Source organism: Physella acuta, unplaced genomic scaffold (assembly GCF_028476545.2).
Source record: "Physella acuta isolate Inbredline_101_S28 unplaced genomic scaffold, ASM2847654v3 ptg000244l, whole genome shotgun sequence".
In the NCBI taxonomy this organism is placed as follows: Eukaryota; Metazoa; Mollusca; class Gastropoda; family Physidae; genus Physella; species Physella acuta.
This window is the reverse complement of record NW_026731763.1, coordinates 112,004-132,742: the sequence shown is the minus strand read 5'-3', so window position 1 is coordinate 132,742 and position 20,739 is coordinate 112,004. Positions and strand designations below refer to the sequence as shown.

Below are 20,739 nucleotides of genomic sequence, written 5' to 3'. Positions count from 1 at the left end.
AGAATATTCGAGAAAGTTTAGGGGAGATCACTCCCGGTTTATTCTTTTAATACTTTACATTTTTCAAATTTACAATAGAGTTGCATGAATACAAACTATTACGCACCTACTGAGCGTGATGACGCGTGTATAATAGTGCGGAATAGTTGGGCAAGACTGCCTACTAATTTGGTCAAATTTTTAATTAATTCATAAAAATTGAATCAGCCAACCAATTAAGTCAAATTTAATTTCATGTTGCACCGCCTTCATGTCTTGACCCACGTATCAACCATGAACCGAATCAGTGGCGGAACTAGAAAAAAACGGCCACCCCGCAAAAAAAAATGTTTAGCCCCCCCCCTATATATAGGCCTATTTATATATATATATATATATATATATATATATATATATATATATATATATATATATATATATATATATATATATATATATATATATATATATATATATATATATATATATATATATATATATATATATATATATATATATATACATAGGATACTCATTAATGCCCTGTTCGGGTTTTGAAAAAGAATGTGTTTTTTTTTTCAATTAAAACACATTACAACATCAAGTCATGTGTGTAAAGGCATCAATCTGTTTTGTGAAAATCAGTTTTATTTTATCACTGTTATAAGACCGTACAACCTCTAGTCGGTCAAAAGAATATAAAACATGAAAGCTTTGTATAAGTAATGGTGTCTCGTGTTATGTTTATTTTTATGGGATTTTTTTAAATTTATATTATTAATTTCAAATACATTTCCTTTTTATACAATGTCATTTGTTTAAAAACAAAGGGAAAAATAATAAACAAGAGCGTGGGGTGGTGTCTATAGAATAAAGATAATCCAACCGCAGCTACTGTAATCTTTTTACAAAGCAACCATCAAGTCAAAAATGCAAGTAAATTATTTTTTTTATCTATAAAAAAGTATTAAGGTCGGCTGTGAGCCCCTAAATGGCGTGCCCCCCCCCCCCCCATCTTCCCCACATTGCGGGTTCTGGCGGCACTGTAGTTCAGCCCCTGAACCGAATCTGTCAGTTAGAGTGCCCGTAATTTCGCTCAGACGTTTCGATCTAGACTGACGACAGACTAACGGGAGAGGAAGAAAGTTAAATAAAAGCTTTTAAAAAAACGTTTTAATTACAAGCTTTTATGTAATATTGCACTAAAAAGGAGAATATAAGTTATACAATAACTATATAGAAAAGCGTGGTGACTTTAGTATCTATTGGATACCTTTACTAATATTTAGTAAGAGACCTACGCTTATCTTTATAGTTTTTTAAATAGTAGTGTATAATTTATTTTCTTTTCAGTGCATTATAATTGCTAATTTCTACATGATTCTTAACCATGATCCTGTTCCTAGCATGTAAATCCTCAAACTGATATTTTTTTACTAACAAACTAACACCCTTATTTTCGATAGAGTGCATCGCAATCATATAACGTAGCGTGTATGCTGAGATTGACAAAAAAATACATTCCAAAACATTAACGCTAGTGTATTATGTGCAGCCATTGAACAAAGGGCTACGTTTATGTATAAGCAGCGCGCAACCCTTCCTTCGTCACTGATCTATTTTAAGCCGGAGAGAAAAAAATGTAATGACCTCACGGGTTTCCGTAGTTTTATTACATAAGGAGTGTTACGTTTTGATTCGGTTTAAGCATTATTTAATTTGTTGTTGAACGTTCAGGAATCGCAACATGCTACTAACGTGGGTGTATTTTTCAATATTATTTAGTTTATAAATTATTGTAGTTGTTTTTTTTTTATTTAAATTTTATTGAATTTAAGATTCAGTGTATTTCAAATTCTTTTCTATTCAATTTAGTTTGTGATTCAGTTAGATTTTAAACGAGATATTTGTGTTTTAGTCAGGCTTGTTGGAATTTAAAAAAAAAAGTTCAAGCAAAGATTGTTATTATTGATATAATTCAGGTTTGTTTTTGTTTACCTTAAGTAAAATAACTATGTCTGTATATAAGTGTGTATGTATGTGTGTGTGTGAGTGTGTGAGAGAGAGAGTGTGTGTGCGTTCGTGCGTATGCGTGTGTGTGTGCGTGTGTATCTGCGTGCGAGTTTAGATGTGTGTTAGAGTTAGGTTTAAGTAAATGCTGATGTGTTTTAGTTAAGCTTTGGGCTACATTTTCAAAGGATATGTTATCCCTTTATATATATGTGTATAAATATTTAAAAAAACACCTTATAATATTTTTTAAATCACCTTTTTTTGGATTTTGCGCTTCGATTTCAAAATGTAATTTGTCGTCGTTAAAAGAAGAGGATAAGTCATACATTTTAGAAGGGAAGATCCTGTAAGTTTAATTTTACTGCGTCGTAAAAAAAGCAATCCGTGACAAAATGGCCCAGCTAAAAATGCCACGTCATACCGACCCTGTCAAATAGGCCAGTGACAAATTAAACTCCAAAAAAAAATTGGCTCCCGTCATTAAGGCTCAAGATAAAAGGGCTAAATTATAAGGCTCCCCACAAAACGGCTCCTTTCATTACGACTCCTGCTAAAAGGGCCCCAATTAATACGGCTTCCCGGCTAATTGGCCCCCCATTCAATACTACATGTCAATAGGACCCCTAAAGAGGACCCCTTCAATAGGACCCCTTCAATAAGACCCCGTGTTCTATGTACTTCAGACCCAGCTTAACCAACACACCTACATAACTAACGTGTTTCTAGTGGCCTAATGTTTACAATATGTTACAATATGTTATCCTGTGTAAGAATTAGTTTTATTTAAAGCCCTTCTAGTTCTGACTTCCATACAAATAAACAGGCGACAGAATGACCCAATCAGGTCATCGGTTTTTTTTTGACACGTGAAAGGAGTGGGGGGTGGGCCGGAGAAGTCCACACGGTAAAATTAACATGAGCATTTTAGAAGACAGTCAAAACAAAACGTCGGTTATACTGTATACATAATGTACAGCCATACTTTATACATAATGTACAGCCATACTTTATACATAATGCACAGCCACAGCTGGTGAGGGGAGTGGGTACACAACGGTTGATACCATCAAAGGGGGTGACATTCAACCTTTCCAGCTCAATTTTATAGCTTATTAGAGTTATAAAAACGTTAGGCTCATGATGATAATATGCGTTATGGGGGCGACACCAAGTTAAGCTCACCAGATATATAATAGTTTGTGGAGATGGGCAGGATTTAACACAATGACATGGTCACAATTTCATATTTTTATAACGTTACGCCTACCCATACTTTGAAACTAAATTTTATTGCCGTAGCATTATAAAGCAGGGGTGGGTCTTGGGGGAAAGGGGGGAAAGACGGGAGCGGTCCACACCTGGTGACACCATTTAGAGGGTGACGCCAAAACAAAAAAACTTTACAATTTTAACTTCCAAATAATAATTTATTCTGATAAAAAAACGAAAGAATGTGGGCCCTCAAAAAGGAATTTGAAAAAAGAACGAAAGAATAGGGCAGAGGGGCGACACCAAATCGAAAATGCAAAATTATTGGACAGTGGTGAGGCGACACGCGACCTAGTGACGCTACTGCAAGTGTATATATATATATATATATATATATATATATATATATATATATATATATATATATATATATACAGTATTCTAAAGTATTCATTTTACAAAACAACCATTAAGTCAAAAATGAAAAGAAAAATTAACCCTTAAATGCATACCGGTACAAATCTGCAACATACCAGTTACATTCCCATAAAATATTAGCCTAAACATGTTTTGTTCTGTGCATCACGTTGTTTGACTGCTACAATGTTAACCTACAGCTTGCGCATGTCTAAGTGACCTAGATTTGTTTTACCGCCAAGCCGATCTCAAATTTGTGCATGATCACAAGGTTTTTTATATCAGCATTTTTGGTTGGCGTTTCAAAGTTCATCAAAGTCAAATAAACTGGTTTTGGAATTTCAAAAAATATGTTTCTGACAACCTAAGGTATGTATTACATATTGTATGTGTTGTTTTGAAAATAAATTCATAATTTATTTTAAAATCTTCACAAAACTTAGGTTGCAGTGCTGCAACGTTATGCAAATTGACCTACTTTTGCACTATTTTTTTACTTTATACATCAGCATTGGTGATTATATAGTACATTGTTTTTCTTCTAGTTTCAGCATAATCATTAAGAAATCAATGTGAATCAAGGTGAAGAATAATATGAAGTAGATGCTCTTGGTGATCCAGAGTATCTTCCTGGATCTCCTGGACCAGTGTGGACACTGGATCTCCTGGACCAGTGTGGACCCTGGATCTACAAGACCAGTGTGGACCATAGATACCCTGGACCAGTGTGGACCCTGGATCTCCTGGACCAGTGTGGACCCTAGATATCCTGGACCACTGAGGACCCTAGATATCCTGGACCAGTGTGGACCCTGGATCTCCTGGACCAGTGTGGACCCTGGATCTACAAGACCAGTGTGGACCATAGATACCCTGGACCAGTGTGGACCCTGGATCTCCTGGACCAGTGTGGACCCTAGATATCCTGGACCACTGAGGACCCTAGATATCCTGGACCAGTGTGGACCCTGGATCTCCTGGACCAGTGTGGACCCTAGATATCCTGGACCAGTGTGGACCCTAGATATCCTGGACCAGTGTGGACCCTAGATATCCTGGACCAGTGTGGACCCTAGATATCCTAGACCAGTGTGGATCCTAGATATCCTGGACCAGTGTGGACCCTAGATATCCTGGAACAGTGTGGACCCTAGATATCCTGGACCAGTGTGGACCCTAGATATCCTGGACCAGTGTAAACTTTAGATATCCTGGACCAGTGTGAACCCTAGATATCCTGTACCAGTGTGAACCCTGGATCTCCTGGACCAGTGTGGACCCTAGATATCCTGGACCAGTGTGGACCCTAGATATCCTGGACCAGTGTGGACCCTAGATATCCTGGACCAGTGTGGACCCTAGATATCCTGGACCAGTGTAAACTTTAGATATCCTGGACCAGTGTGAACCCTAGATATCCTGTACCAGTGTGAACCCTGGATCTCCTGGACCAGTGTGGACCCTAGATACCCTGGACCAGTGTGGACCCTAGATATCCTGGACCAGTGTGGACCCTAGATATCCTGTACCAGTGTGAACCCTGGATCTCCTGGACCAGTGTGGACCCTAGATATCCTGGACCAGTGTGGACCCTAGATATCCTGGACCAGTGTGGACCCTAGATATCCTGGACCAGTGTGGACCCTAGATATCCTGGACCAGTGTGGACCCTAGATATCCTGGACCAGTTTGGACCCTTGATCTCCTGGACCAGTGTGGACCCTAGATATCCTGGACCAGTGTGGACCATAGATACCCTGGACCAGTGTGGACCCTAGATATCCTGGACCAGTGTGGACCCTAGATATCCTGGACCAGTGTGGACCCTGGATCTCCTGGACCAATGTGGACCCTGGATAAGTGTGGACCCTGGATCTCCTGGACCTGTGTGGACACTTAAGTCTCGTGGAATAGTGCAATGACAGGTGCAAATTCACATCAAGCTCAAACAGTTTGCCACAAGTGCAACATATATCTTTGTTGTAACAAGACCAACAACTGTCTTAAAAAGTATCACCTTACTACATAATGTTGCAGACATACAACATTTCGGATTTTAATTAAAGAACATGTTTAAACTAAAAATATTTTTTTACTTGACTATACTCTTCATATACCCACCAAAACAATATAAAAATATTTTTTTCAATCATTATTAAAAAGTCATGCATTTAAGGGTTAAACTTTAAAAAATCGATTATGATAGGCTGTTGGCCTGTTGGTAGGCTGTTGGCATTGCGGGGTCTGACGGCACTGTAGTTCCGCCCCTGGACAGGATAAGCCATGCGAAACGGTGCGTCTGGAATCTTTGAAAGACACGGTAGGGTTAGGGAACACGTCTTATATATTGGGGTGATTGTTTGTGATAGGGTTGCAGTAAAACGTAACGTAATGGCTAACTTCTCAATTCAAACTTGCCATCGCTTAAATATCAAGTCGTTTTAAATATGATATAAACTTTGAATTAATCATATATAGCTAAATTTTGGGTTCTAGTTCATATGACTGTTGTAAACTTAAAGATTTATTGGTAATGCAAGCTTTTGGTTAAAAGATCTTATGACTAATGCTCAAAACGCGTGGTTAGCTATCCTTTAATTAATTTAAACTTTTTGTGAAGAAAAGAAGAAAGTTTCTAATAGATTAAGACGGCTGTAAAGTTTCACTCAGCGTAAATGCAGGTAGGCCTTTAGTTTTATTGAAACATAATACCAAAATAAACAAGTGTATGGCACACAGAAATGTCATTTTCTATGTTCCTGATTTATAATCTATAATTTTGTTTTATATTTTAAATTTGTGTTTAAAACTAATCAATTAATAAATCAAGAGAAATTATTCAGTGTTTGTTGTTTTATTCTCTGAACTTTTGATCTTTACCTTACTTTGAAAAATAAAAATATAACTATGATCAAATAATACACATACATTTTTGGATAAAATTAAAAACTTTACATTTTAAGTGTTAACTTTTGTGCTAAATCACTGATATTGTGACGACACATTTGACGGTGCCAACAAGAATGATGTCATCTGTTGCGCTACAAAAAAAAATACACGCACTTTAATGTGGGTTTTTTACGTTCTCGTATATACGAAGTATAGAAAAAGTCTTGTAATTGTGCAAAACAAATCGAGATTTATTTACAAATTTCGACGATTTACACCTGCCTGAGTTGGAAAAAGATAGTTTTGCTATCTTGTCCGTATGTGTGTTTATGTCTGTGTGTCTGTAAACACGATAACTTGAGTACCGTTACAGTTAGGTTGATGAAATTTCATATATAAGTATTATATCAGAGTTGCTTTTGAGCGATTTCTGATAACCGGAAGTGGAACATTTTCTACGTTCAATGTTTCAAAAGACTATAACTATTTCAGATAAATAAATGAAAATTCACATATAATTAAAAGATCTAAATTTCTGCCTCCTATCAAATTTGGGAAAATTTTCGTTGACCGGAAGTAGTAATTTTTGGTATTTCCAATTTCTCAAAAAATACATGTGAATTGATAAAGTACTAATAATATACCGCACTATTATACACATTTTGTTTTGCGTTCACTTGGTGCGCAATTCAGTTTTCTACGAGATTCTATTCTATTTTTAAAAGTTTAAGTAATTAAAAATGGATTTAAAATCATATCTATATCCGGAGGTGCCATCCCACGTTGTGTTATATAAGAATATTCAAGAAAATTTAGGGGAGATCACTCCCGGCTTATTTTTCATCGTCTTTTGATCACTTGAGTATCGCAGTTCTCGCAAGCAATACTTTAACTCTATTTACCTACAGGGCTAAGTACAATTAACGTGTTAATATTTTCAGATCACTTGTGTATCTCGCGGTGCTGCAATGCGCATGCGCATACAGAACTTACAGAAGTAAAATTCCCAATGGAGACTCCGTCCCGTACCCTTGCAAGCCAAATCACGTGTGGAAGGGGGTGGGTCACATTCAGGACGAGGGGACCGGGGTTCGAAACTCATTCGGGTTGGATTTTCAAGCCGCTGGACATGTAAGTTTTTTTTCTTTAACTTAGATTTAAAAATTGTAGGCCTTAGACTTCAACAAAATAAAACTTTTTTCTAAGGTGTGGACAGAAGAGCTGTGTAGAAAAGATTCAGACGGTGATGGGATGACCAATGGTCAAGAGTTGGGTGATCCTAACTGCACATGGAAAGAGAACTCTATTCCTACAAGAACCACTGGATTATCACACCCTGGTATGTTATTTATCAGACTCTAAACCGTGGATGTCATTACTTGTATATGATTTAATTTATATTGTCATTGTTATTTAAAATTACCTCCAAGTTACATATCATGCAAAACGACGTTAAGAAATCCTCTCCAACCACACATCTCCTCCAGGCATCTGTGACCCGTGGGACTCCCCGTCCTGCCTGGCTAAGCCCGTCACCCACCCGGTGTACAAGACCCAGGGGGACTGGATGAGAGAGGAGTGTAAGGCCCAGGAGTTTGTTTGTGCTGCCAAAGAGGAACCAGGTCTGGCTGTGTTGTTGTTGTTGTTGTTGATGATGATGATGCTGTTTTTAGTTAAAGTCAAAAATGCAGGTCAGTTTGGTAATACATTCAGAAATAGTGCTCGATGTAATTTTGGAACATGGTGGTCTAGTGGTAGGACGCTTGATCTCATCCTGATTTCTAGTTTTTGGTCGTCCCCCCCCCTCTCACTGTTCTGCATTGTCGTTACTTTGCTACAAAACTAATTCATCTGCTCAATCCTAGTGCTAGAGCTCTAGACTCCTTAGCCGAAAGTATCGGGTTCGATGCCGGGTTCAAGTAAATGGAACGTCCCCGAGTTCACCCAGCTCTGATGGGTACCTAGCTTACGTTAGGGAAAGTAAAGTTGGCTGGGCATAGTGCTGACTACATTATCCCTTCATATGCCATGAAACATATGAACTCTACTTTATTTACCTCCAAGGGATCGCTCGGTCTAAAAGGTATTCTTTACTTTTTTTTAAAATCCAATAATCTAGAAAATCCCTATGCCAACATTTGTTCTTAAAAAAGATAAATGCTAACAAAAAAAAACCCAATCAAACAGATTAATATTAATGGATAACGTCCAATCAAACAAGTTAATTTAACTGGCTAACGCCCAATCCCGAGGAAACAACTTTTTAAAATCTTATTTTTCAAAATATCTCAGATATTTTTCAAAGTGTGCGTTTAGGCTTTTGTGATGACGTATGGCGAAAGGGGGAGGAGTGGGCTACAAACACTTGGCGTACAACGTTTAAGAATGTTTGTTTTCCAGAACAAAACTGATGAGTCATTCGTTAACTTACCTGAACTAAATAAATTGTTAATTAGGGGAGGGAACCAAGTGGTGGAGGCAACCTGTAACGATGGAGTAAGGTATCGGTTTTAAAACAAAGAATAGGGAACCTCTGATATCCTTTTTCTAGGGAAAAAAACGGCAATCTATTATTATCTCCCCTGTGAGATATTTATCAGTACATCCCCTGTGAGCAATCTATTATTGTCTGTCCTTTAAGCACTTTAATACTACATCCCCTTTGAGCAATCTTTTATTGATTTCAATGATAGCAATATTATCTCCCTGTAATGGAAACATTAGGGCCCAAAAAATAATTAATATAAATACTCTCTCTCTCTCTCTCTCTCTCTCTCTCTCTCTCTCTCTCTCTCTATATATATATATATATATATATATATATATATATATATATATATATATATATATATATATATATATATATATATATATATATATATATATATATATATACGAGAAAAATGGCCCGTTGAGGAAGGATATAACGGGCGCTAGGTTGATAGTGCTGTTTATTTTCTCTAAACCAAACCAAAGCCACAACCTTAACCTCAAATTGAATCGGAAACGACAAATTACTCTGAAAACGGATTTTTATTAAGAATCGTAATTTTAATCGGATTTAAGCTTTATCTACACTTAGTTACCGCGCATTGATACTAGATACTGTCGTAGCCACACCCCTAATCTATGCACCTGATCTCAATCATGACAAAAGTCGCATTTAGAGTTTCTTTCAGGCAACTCTACTTGGGGATAGGGGGCTCCGCCCTCCCCCCCCCCCCCCCCCCCCCACACACACCCCAAAGCACGTCTATCGTCCCATTCAACGAAATATAATTATATACATTTTCCAGTTTCCGCCCACTCCCTGAAAATTCCACCCCTGCCCCCGAAAATGTTCAAGTACCCCCACCCCTCCCTCTCCGGGGATAAAAAAAGTCTGAAAGAAACACTGGTCGCATTTGTAGACCATTCAAACTAACGGTAGAAACTGTGCACGCATAATACGGTTTGTATCACGAGACTTGCTTGTATCACCTAGGTGTGCAGAACCTCACCGTTCACCTGCTCAGCGACTCTCAAGTCCCGCAGAAAGAGACCACCTACATGTGCCAGATCTTCGACCTGGACAGCTTGATCACACCTTGGGATTATCACATGATCGCCGTAGAGCCGGTGATTGACAACGATTATGTGCTACACCACATGGTGTTGTTTGGATGCAGAGGTAAGCACAGGTAGAAATTTTACAAGTAATCACAGGTAGAAATGTACAGGTAACGGCAGGTAAAATGTACAGGTAATCACAGGTAGAAATGTACAGGTAATTACAGGTAAAAATGTACAGGTAAATACAGACAGAAATGTACAGGTAATCACAGGTAAAAATGTACAAGTAACATAGACAAAAATGTACAGGTAATGACAGGTAGTAATTTATAGGTAAACACGGGTAGAATTGTGCAGGTAATGACAGGTAGAAATGTACAGGCAATCACCGGTAAAAAATATTCAGGTAATTAAAGGTAGAAGTGTACAGGTAATTACAGGTAGAAATGTAAAGGTAAACACGGACAGAAATGTACAGGTAATGACAGGTAGAAAATTACAAGTAGAAATGAACAAGCATCTATAGGTATAAAAGTACAGAAATCAAGAGATAGAAAAGTAAATGTAATTACAAGTATAAAATGTAAAGGTAATCAATTGTAGAAATGCAACGGTAATTGCAGTTAGAAATATAACTGTTATTACAAAGGTAATTGCAGGTATACATACATATAAAGGAAATTATAGGTAAAAAATAAATAAATTCAGTGTAGAAACGTAAAAAGTAATCGAATGTAGAATGAAAAAATAAATACATACATACATGTAAAGGTAATTATATTTTATGACGTCATCAGATGAAGCAGAAGCCACCAACTCGTCATTCGAGTGCGGCATGGTAGCCTCCCCTAAGTGCCAGGATTTTCTCAGCGTGTGGACGGTGGGTCTGTCCGGGGATTGCAGCCACCCCGATGCAGGGGTCAGGATAGGGGTCAACGGGTACAAGAGGATCGCCTTACAGGTGGGGTTTTCGTAGATAAGATGTAAATAGCTTCATTTTAAACACGTATTTTGATTTTCATCACTTTAAGTAACCTCACAGAGTGTAAAATGCAGTTAAATGTCACACTGTTTTGTTTTGTTACATTCACGATCCATCATCTTTCCGCACATTATTTATAACCGTTGTATGCGTCATTAGTTGTTGTGTGAGATTCTCTTCTGGTTAATTATCTGTCTAAATAACTGCAGTATGTCCAGTTGTCTGTTTAATGAACGTCAGGTGTCTGTTTTGAATATTGCCGTCCTTCTGATTGTCAACTGGCCAACAGTCCATCACTTTTTAAATGTGACCCCTGACCTTGACCTTGATTAACGGCGTTAAAAAAATTGTTTGCCACTTCTGTCAGGTCCACTGGAACAACCCGGACAAAATCTCCAATTGGACGGACAACTCGGGGCTGAGGCTATTCTACACACCCAACAGGTGAGGGGTTCTGTCAGGGTTAGAGAAGTGCATAGGTGAGGGGTTCTGTCAGGGTTTGTGACGTACCGTAGTGAGGGGTTCAGTCAGCGTTAGTGACGTAACGAAGTGTGGGGTTCTGTCAGGGTTAGTGACGTACCAAGAGAGGGGTTCTGTTTGGGTTAGTGACGTACAGGAGTGAGGGGATCTGTCAGGGTTTGTGACGTACGGAGATGAGAGGTTCTGACAAGGTTTGTGATATACGGAAGTGAGATTTACAATAAAGATACACTTTTGGGGTCGATTTGGTCGAGGGTTCAGATGATGTGTGGTAGGGTTCGGTGTTTTAAATAAGGGTTAAGCGTTTGGAGTTGAAAACATTTACAAAATATGTTTTCAGGCTGTTCTGTTTAGCACTGGGTTTGTAATGTTTTAATGGCTTAATTGGTTAGATCGAGTTCAGATTTTTAAAAACTTCCTTTCACCTGGATTTTACCTGTGCATAGATTGTTTTTAAAAACATTCTAAACAGAAAGTAGCTTAACATATTTTTTGGTCAAATATTTGTTGCAAGCAAGACTCAAACAAACTTTACACAGAGCTCAGCCGAATCGTTTTTTTTTTTTAAACTTTTATTGAATCCCAAAATACACTCAAATATTACAAAAGTGTTAAACAAACAAAAATCTCATAAAAAAACGTTTTAATAACAAGCTTTTATGTAATAATTCACTAATAAACCGGGAGTGATCTCCTCTAAACTTTCTCGAATATTCTTATATGAAACAACAGGGGATGGCAACTCGGGAAATAGACATGATTTTTAATCCATTTTAAATACTTAAACTTTTTAAAGTAGAATAAAATCTCGTAGAAAAAACGATTGCACACCAAGTGAACGCCAAATAAAATGTGCATAATCGTGCGGAATATTATTAGAACTTTATAAATTCACATGCGTTTTTTGAGAAATCAGAAATAGCGAAAATTACTACTTCCGGTCAACTGAAATTACTCAAAATTTAACAGAATGCAAAGAATTAGATCTTTTACTTACGTGCGAAATTTCATTTATCTATCTGAAATAGTACTCAAGTTATAGGCTTTTTTTATTCCACTTCCGGTTATCGGAAATCGCTCAAAATCCACGCTTTTCTTTGTAGTTATTTAAATAGTAGTTGATAATTTATTTTCTCCTTTTTAGTGCATTATTACATAAAAGCTTGTTATTAAAACGTTTTTTATGAAAAAAATTTAGTATTTACATTTTTTTAAAAATAAAGTTACACGACTAAAAACCATTGCGCACCTGTCGAACGTTGTGACGCCCTATTGAACGTGATGACGCGTGTCTAATAGCGCAGAATAGTTTGATGAGACAGCCTACTAATTTCGACAAAGTTTTAATTAATTCATAAAAAATTAATCATGCAACCAATTAAGTCAAATTTAACGTCATGTTGCATTGTCTTCACGTCTTTACCCACTACGAATCGTGTCTGTCAGTTAGAAGTGCCTGCTATTTCGCTCGGGCGTTTCGATCTAGACAGACTGACGACAGACAGAGGAAGTGAGTTAAATAAAAGCCTGTAGAAAGTATAATCAATAATGTTGTAATAAAACTGTACAAAATTTTATTTTAAAATAAATTAAATTTCCCTTCGCGAGCCCCAAAGGTTTGATGCCCTTTTAACGAGTTAAATGCCCCATGTTCGACAGCAGCTGTCGTGTCATAAATGTGTCTGACACCCTCCCCCCCCCCTCTCCCCTCCCCCCCCCCCCTCCAACGTGTTTCAGGAGAACCTATGACGCAGGCATCATGGTGACCGGCTCCGACAGCTTCGTGCTGCCCCCTAGACAGGCGTCTGTGAGCGTGAAAAGCACGTGCACGAAGGGCTGCACCAGCAAGTCGTTCGCGGGACCGATTCACGTGACTACGGCCTGGAACCACATGCATTACGCTGGTAAGTTTAGGGGTCAGCGTGGTCGAGTTGTCAAAGCTCATGTTTGCTAAGCCGAAAAGACCCGAGTTCGAACCCTCGGGCAGATGAGCTCGACAGCTGGTGACAGCAACTATTTTAGGGGAGACAACCCAAAATTCAAACAACTGCTGCCTTGTGGCTTGTTCTTGGTTGAACAAAGGCTATGGTGGGCTATGGGTAAAGTAAATTATTTCTATTTTATTTTAATTATTTGTCTACTTTGTTAAAACACATTTTTTAAAATAACCCTACTAATTCACATTTTCGTTTCGAGCATTGTACATAGTATTTGTCAGAATTTCTGGTTTTACAGTACACTATACAGCGTATTTTACTGTATACACATCAAAGAAGAGCATGTTAAAAGATGTTTTTCGTGTGTTAGTCACAAAACAAGCACAGAGAAAACTCGCTTAAAACATCCCATTAAAATCACAATTAGTAAAACTAAACAAAAATGCAACAAAAAATGCACGCACCAAAAGTATTGACAGACAGAAAATGCGCAAAATAATACACTGCGCATCTGAAAAATGCGCAAGCGAAAAAAAAAGCGCAGATGTGCTCTCTCGTTAACACACCAGACTGGAAAAACCCAGTATGGCTTAAGTGGTACGTCTAAACCAATAGTACAAATAATTTTTGACTAAACAGTACAATTATGTTTTTTTAAACAGGTGTCCAGATGAATATACAGGTGTTTAGGAACAACTCACCCTTGCTGTTTCTAACCAATGACCCGGTGTACAGTTACGATAGTCCCCAAGTCTTCCAGTAGTGAGTACCTATTGTATGTTTCATGTGACATAACGTGCAAGGAAAATTTCGAATTCCCTTTCATTCTTTTAAGGGAGAGGGTAGGTGATTTGTTTTAAACTTGGGTAGCCGTACTCAAAATACTTTTACATAGAGACTTGCCTTTTGTGGTAATTTTTATTTAAAAAGTTTATGCTATGGTTGGTTTCAAGGCTAGGTAATAGATCACTACTTTCATTACCTAGCAACAACCATATACAAGTCTGGAATGGGGGGAGGCGGTGGAAGGGGAGTGTCAGTGAGATACAACGATGTTTTGATTTAGTTACTTTAACCTTGCGAGGATGATGTTTGTTTTTTTAACAGCTTAATAACAAAAATTATTTGATTTTTTTTTAATATCTCATAAACATCCGAATTTTTCATTAGAATATTTCTGAAGAACTAATTACATTGTATTAACAAAATGTATTAGTTGTTATAATCTAATATAATATAATCACCCCTCGTTATAATCATCCCACATTATAATGATCCCACCTTATAATCACCACACCTTATATTCGCTACACGTTATAACTCGCAATTGATAATCATCACACGTTACAATCACACGTTATAATTCCTACATTTTATGAGCACTAGTATCAAAGTAATTATCATCTCCCCTAGCACCGACAACCCCGTCATTCTCCTGCCAGGGGACGAAATCGTGACCACCTGCACCTACACCACGGCCAAGTTAGACCACTCAGTTTTACAAGGGGATGCAACCTCTGACGAGATGTGCTTCGGCTTTCTCAGTTACTACCCTAAAAAGAACGTGACGAATAAGTTTTGTCTCACTGAAGGCCCTGATTTCAGGTAGAGGTCACTTCCGGTCTAATACTTAGTGCTGCAGGAGGATAAGTCATTTACTGTCACATGTTGTTTACAATTTTGTATTCAGTGTTTCTTTCAGGCGTCCCTTCGGGGGGAGGGGACGACACACGAACGAAAGCATACCGATAATATATAATACGAGCCTACCCGCGGCGTATCATACGCCGCTATTTAGTTGTTTTATTTTCTACTTTTCAGTAATTCATAATTTGTGAATTCGACAGTACCAATTCTGCCACTGAAAATATTTGCTTTAAAATACTATAAGTTTGTCGTTAAGGACGATAACCCCCCCCCCCCTCATTTCCCCCAACCCCTACCCTACCCTCCCCCAACCCCTACCCTACCCCCCAACCCTTACCCTACCCCCCCCCCCCCCCGCCCCCCGTGAAAGCAGCCTCCTCTTAATTACCTCCCCTAAGTTTAAAATAGTTTCAAACTAAATTATCTGCCCCTAATAGAAGTCACTAAACCCGGTTCTATGATTGTAAACATTTAGCGTGAACCACAGCTCACCAGACCATGTGGGGTGTGGGAGATTGATTTATGCCTAGTGAAGAAAGAAGGGGACTGCAAGGCAGCTTACAGCTTGTTTTCTAGCGTCTCCCAGAAGAGAATTCTTTTAACCGTGTCCAACTCCTTACCACCCCCCCCCCCCCCTTCCCCGCAGGAAAATTTAGTCTAGTTTCAAACCATCGAAATATTATTTTTAGTTTATGTGACAACAACCAGTGGGTAGAACGAGAATGTCGATACTGGGAGGGCAACTTTTACGAGCAGCTGTACCAGGACCTGGTGGTCAACTGCAAGCCGTTCACGCCCTGCCTACAGGAGTGTGTCCAGTTCATCGTGCAGGCGACACAGAAGAATGCTTGTCTACAGGGAGATAACTTTGAATTTATAAAGGTAGATAGCCACACACGTTGTATAAACAAAATAAAGGTAGTTAACCGCAGGTACAATGTGTGAATTCAAACCTGAGTAGTAATGGAATTTATATATACTAGCGTGGCCGTCCCCGCGCGTTGGCGTGGGGATAGAAGAAAGTCTGACGAAATATAAAAGAAGGGTTACATCAATGCGTTACACATCCTTGTTCTTAGACGCGTGACCCTGTTTTCTAAAACTGAGTTATTTAAATGTAAACAATGCATGCGCTTGGATCATAATTATCGGGACACGGGTTTACCTACACTACCGCATGAAAACCTTGAAAGTACGTTAATTATTTAGCAAAATAATGAGGTAGAACACACTTCGGTCACAACCCAGTTATCAAGGATGTAGAGGGGCGCTCTCGGGAGCCCCCAATTACACTACCGCAGAGGCGCCGAGTACGGCCCCTGGCTACATAAAACTAACAAAGCCGTACTCGTGCCCAGAGGGATAACCCAGAGTGCCAAATAGTATCCTGTTAACATAGATGCAGATTGTGTCATTCGCTAAAGTGACACAAATGAACAGGATTTTTTTCTTAACACGTAAAAAAATATTTCACGTGTTTTAAACATCATTGTGACTGATGCAATATGTTAACGTTACTAATGTTCTATTATTAGATGCTCAATTTCAATTTCTGATTGGATATTCTAAAAATACATGCTAATTGCATCATTCGCAAAGTGACTAAACTGTTTGGTTTTTTTACGGACAACAAGAAACATCCCAGTTAACAATCTAACCTTGGTTAATTTTTCTGATAATAAAATAAAATGTATTACAGGGCCCTCAGCGGTTCATGTCAGCCTTTAGGGGGCGAAACTGAAATTTTAGTTTGCTGCCGAATCGCAACCTACCAGGGTGCTGGCGGACTCGCCTGATTCAATTTAGTGAGCGACTGTAACACCCCATCTTATCCATTGTCTATCACACTGTTTAGACCGAACGTAGTCGCCATAGCGCTCATGAGAATGACGAGGGCGCCAAATCGCATCCTGCCGGGGAACACCCGTGCAAAATTTAATTCCGCCACCCCCCCCCCCCCCCTTCCCTCCAGAAACCTTCTCGGGAGTATTCATCAACTCCCTAAAGTTTTATGGAACTTGGATAAACGGTGTCGAATCGAATCTGACTTTCATTTTTTTAATATATCGCACCCTCCCGTTTGGCCGCACTTGCGAAATTAATTATTTTTTTTACAGAAACCTCCCATGGAGTGTTTTACTCGATGGCGATCGGATGAACGGTGTAAAACCGCAATCGACTTTATATATATATATATATATATATATATATATATATATATATATATATATATATATATATATATATATATATATATATAAAGAGAGAGAGAGAGAGAGAGAGAGAGAGAGAGAGAGAGAGAGAGAGAGAGAGAACAAATCGCGCCCTCCTGGGGCGCAACCTCTGCGAATTTGAATTTTTTTCCGCAGAAAGCTCACCAGAAATATTCTCAACAACTTCCCAAAGTTTCACGGCGACGTGATGAGAGTATTAGTAATGCATAAATGACATAGACACTAACTGACACACACACACACAACATACATTGCTTTATATAAATATAAAAATATATATATATATATATATATATATATATATATATATATATATATATATATATATATATATTATATATATATATATATATATATATATATATATATATATATATATACATATGAACATTTTACGAGTAAATAACTATTGCTATTAAATAAGCCACACCCATGTTCAAAGGTACCGGATGGCGAGATGGGGAGGTAGAGCGTACCATTGCAGGTTAGCGCCAGAGTTCGCTCAGCTCTGATGGGTACCCGACGGGGAAAACAAAGGCGGCTGGGCATAGTGCTAACCACACTAACCCTTCATATGCCAATACTAGAGAAACAGATGAACTCTACGTTATCTGCCTCTAGGGCTGCATTGTCTGAAAGGATTTTTTTTACAAAAGAAATATATTTGTTAGACGCTTTAATACACATTATACAGAATAATGGCTGTCTCCGCTACATCAACAATATTCCTCTAGTTACTCAGGTGTTTAAAACCCCGTTAGTATATCAGTACTCAGTTTTCTATTAACTTCTCTTCATGATAAAACATTAGTAGACATTTATGGCAATCTAAACCCTTCAATAAACATTGTTTACCTTACAATAAACACTGTTTACCTTTCAATAAACATTGTTTACCTTTCAATAAGCATTGTTTACCTTACAATAAACACTGTTTACCTTATAATAGACACTGTTTACCTGAAAGTAATCGATTTTTTACTTTTCAGAGAAACATGCTCATCAAGAGCGAAAGTGGTCGCGACATCATGGCCCTGATGGCCTCATGCTCAGTCAAAGTCTATCTGGCCACCCACTCAGTGGCCAACACCTCGACCCCAGTCTCTCTGGCCACCTTGACCACCACACCCACCAGTGAGGGTGGTGTGGACACCGCTCATCCCGTCAGTGCCGGAGGTCTGACAGTCATCTTGGTGCCAGCTCTGGTACTCCTGCTAAGAGTAAACTGAAAACTGTCGTGTCGTTTATTGACTTCAAAACACATGTAATCATATGCTCTTTTACCTGCACTTTCAGCACTATTTGTGCTCCTTATTGGTATGAATTTTTTGCTGCACTTTGTGATAGCTTGGCACAAGATTGATTCCAGTTTGTACATAGGGTCCATTGTGTTAATACTAGCTTCACCTTGTACATCCATCTCCACCACGTCAAAATCCAATCTATATAAATTATTCATTTAGACAGACTCCACCATCTATACATAATTCACAATCCACACACAATCCACCATCCACACACAATCCACCATCCACACACAATCCACCATCCTCACACAATCCACCATCCACACACAATTCCCCATCCACACACAATCCACCATCCTCACACAATTCACCAACAACACATAATCCACCATCCACACACAATCCCCCATCCACACACAATCCCCCATCCACACACAATCCACCATCCACACACAATCCACCATCCACACACAATCCACCATCCTCACACAATCCACCATCCACACACAATTCCCCATCCAAACTCAATCCACCATCCACACAATCTACCATCCACACACAATCCACCATCCACACATAATCCACAATCCACACACAATCCACCAACCTCACACAAGCCACTCTATTCACATAATCCACCATCCACTCACAATCCACCATCCACACACAATCCACCATCCAAACACAATCCACCATCGACACTTAATCCACCATCCACACACAATCCACCATCCACACACAAGCCACTCTATACACATAATCCACCATCCACTCACAATCCACCATCCAAACACAATCCACCATCCACACTTAATCCACCATCCACACACAATCCACCATCCACACACAAGCCACTCTATACAAATAATCCACCATCCACACACAATCCACCATCCACACACAATCCACCATCCAAACACAATCCACCATCCACACACAATCCACTCTCTACATCTTCCCTATCGTCTATACACGGATGACTGTATTTCCAAGTTGTGATATTTTTAAAATAAGTATTTCATTATAGCCTTGTACATTTTATAACAACACAAAACACAGATAAGGGAGGCTACTGCATAAATATAGTTGATCAGTAATCTTTGCAGTTAATTCCCTTTAAATTGTTGTATTTATTCACGTTATGGTAAATAAATTGCTGTTGAATTCAACTCACTGAGTATTTCATGATTTTGATATGTACACCACTAGAGCAGAGTTTCTTCCAGGTATCTCTTCGGGGGGGGGGGGGGGGGGGGGGGAGGGGGGGGGTACCCCCCCCCCCCCCCCGAACGGAATGAAATTTATATAATTTATATAGAAAATATATACTTTTAACAGTGTCCGCCCCCCCCCCCCCGCCGAAGAAAGTTTACCCCCCCCCCCCCCTCGAAAATTTCAAGTGCTCCCCGGAGAAAAAAGTCTGGAAGAAACACTGCACTAGAGATGTGCAGAGTTTCTTTCGGGCATCAATGCGATGAGGGGGTGGAGCACGTCAAACACCCCAACCCCTAATGAAATAGAGAAAAAACGTTTTAAAATATTTAAATAGAAAATATAAATACTTTAACCTGTGTCCTACCATCCACACCCAATCCACCATCCACAAACAATCTACAACAAATCCACAACCAATCCACCATCTACACACAATCCACCATTCACACACAATCCACCATCCACAACAAATCCACAACAAATTCACAACAAATCCACAACCAATCCACCATCAACACACAATCCACCATCTACATCTTTTAAGTGTGCCCCCTCCCCGATAGTTTGAAAGTTTCAAATGACTCCCTTCCCACCCTCCCCCCCCCCCCCCCAGAAGGAAAATGTCTAAAAGAAACAATATAGATGTGTTTATGTCTATTCTTAAATGCATAGAGATCCAAATACTCTTGTACGTCAACAAAATGTGCTTTTTAAAGTGTAAAGCGTTTTTATTTAATAATATATTGTTAAATTTCAAACGGCAGTACTAGGCTTAAGGGCCACTTGGCATCGACCACTTTTCAGGTCAGACAAGATCCTTACAACCACCACCCCTCTCTCTCTCTCACCCACCCACCCCAGAGGCGTAATTACCCCTCCCGGCGCCCGGGGACAAACTTTCAATTTGGCGCCCCCTCCCCTATATATATATATATATA

The 20,739-nt window shown here is 38.8% G+C and overlaps 1 protein-coding gene across 2 annotated transcripts; it reads left to right on the top strand.

Moving 5' to 3' along the window:
• Window positions 1-1,601: 1,601 nt before the first annotated feature.
• LOC131938453 (uncharacterized) lies at window positions 1,602-18,802 on the top strand. Of its 2 annotated transcripts, none has more exons than XM_059296485.1 (12): window positions 1,602-1,737; window positions 7,449-7,638; window positions 7,714-7,846; window positions 7,995-8,129; window positions 9,992-10,177; window positions 10,857-11,020; window positions 11,409-11,485; window positions 13,259-13,425; window positions 14,121-14,220; window positions 14,872-15,063; window positions 15,795-15,987; window positions 18,329-18,802. In XM_059296485.1, exons 1-12 carry the CDS (start codon window positions 1,727-1,729, stop codon window positions 18,566-18,568), a joined length of 1,788 nt encoding a protein of 595 aa, XP_059152468.1. In that variant the 5' UTR covers window positions 1,602-1,726; the 3' UTR covers window positions 18,569-18,802. The 2 variants fall into 2 exon arrangements, with proteins under 2 accessions (XP_059152468.1, XP_059152467.1); XM_059296484.1 differs by having other exon boundaries at window positions 1,602-1,743.
• The last annotated feature ends 1,937 nt before the right edge of the window (window positions 18,803-20,739 follow it).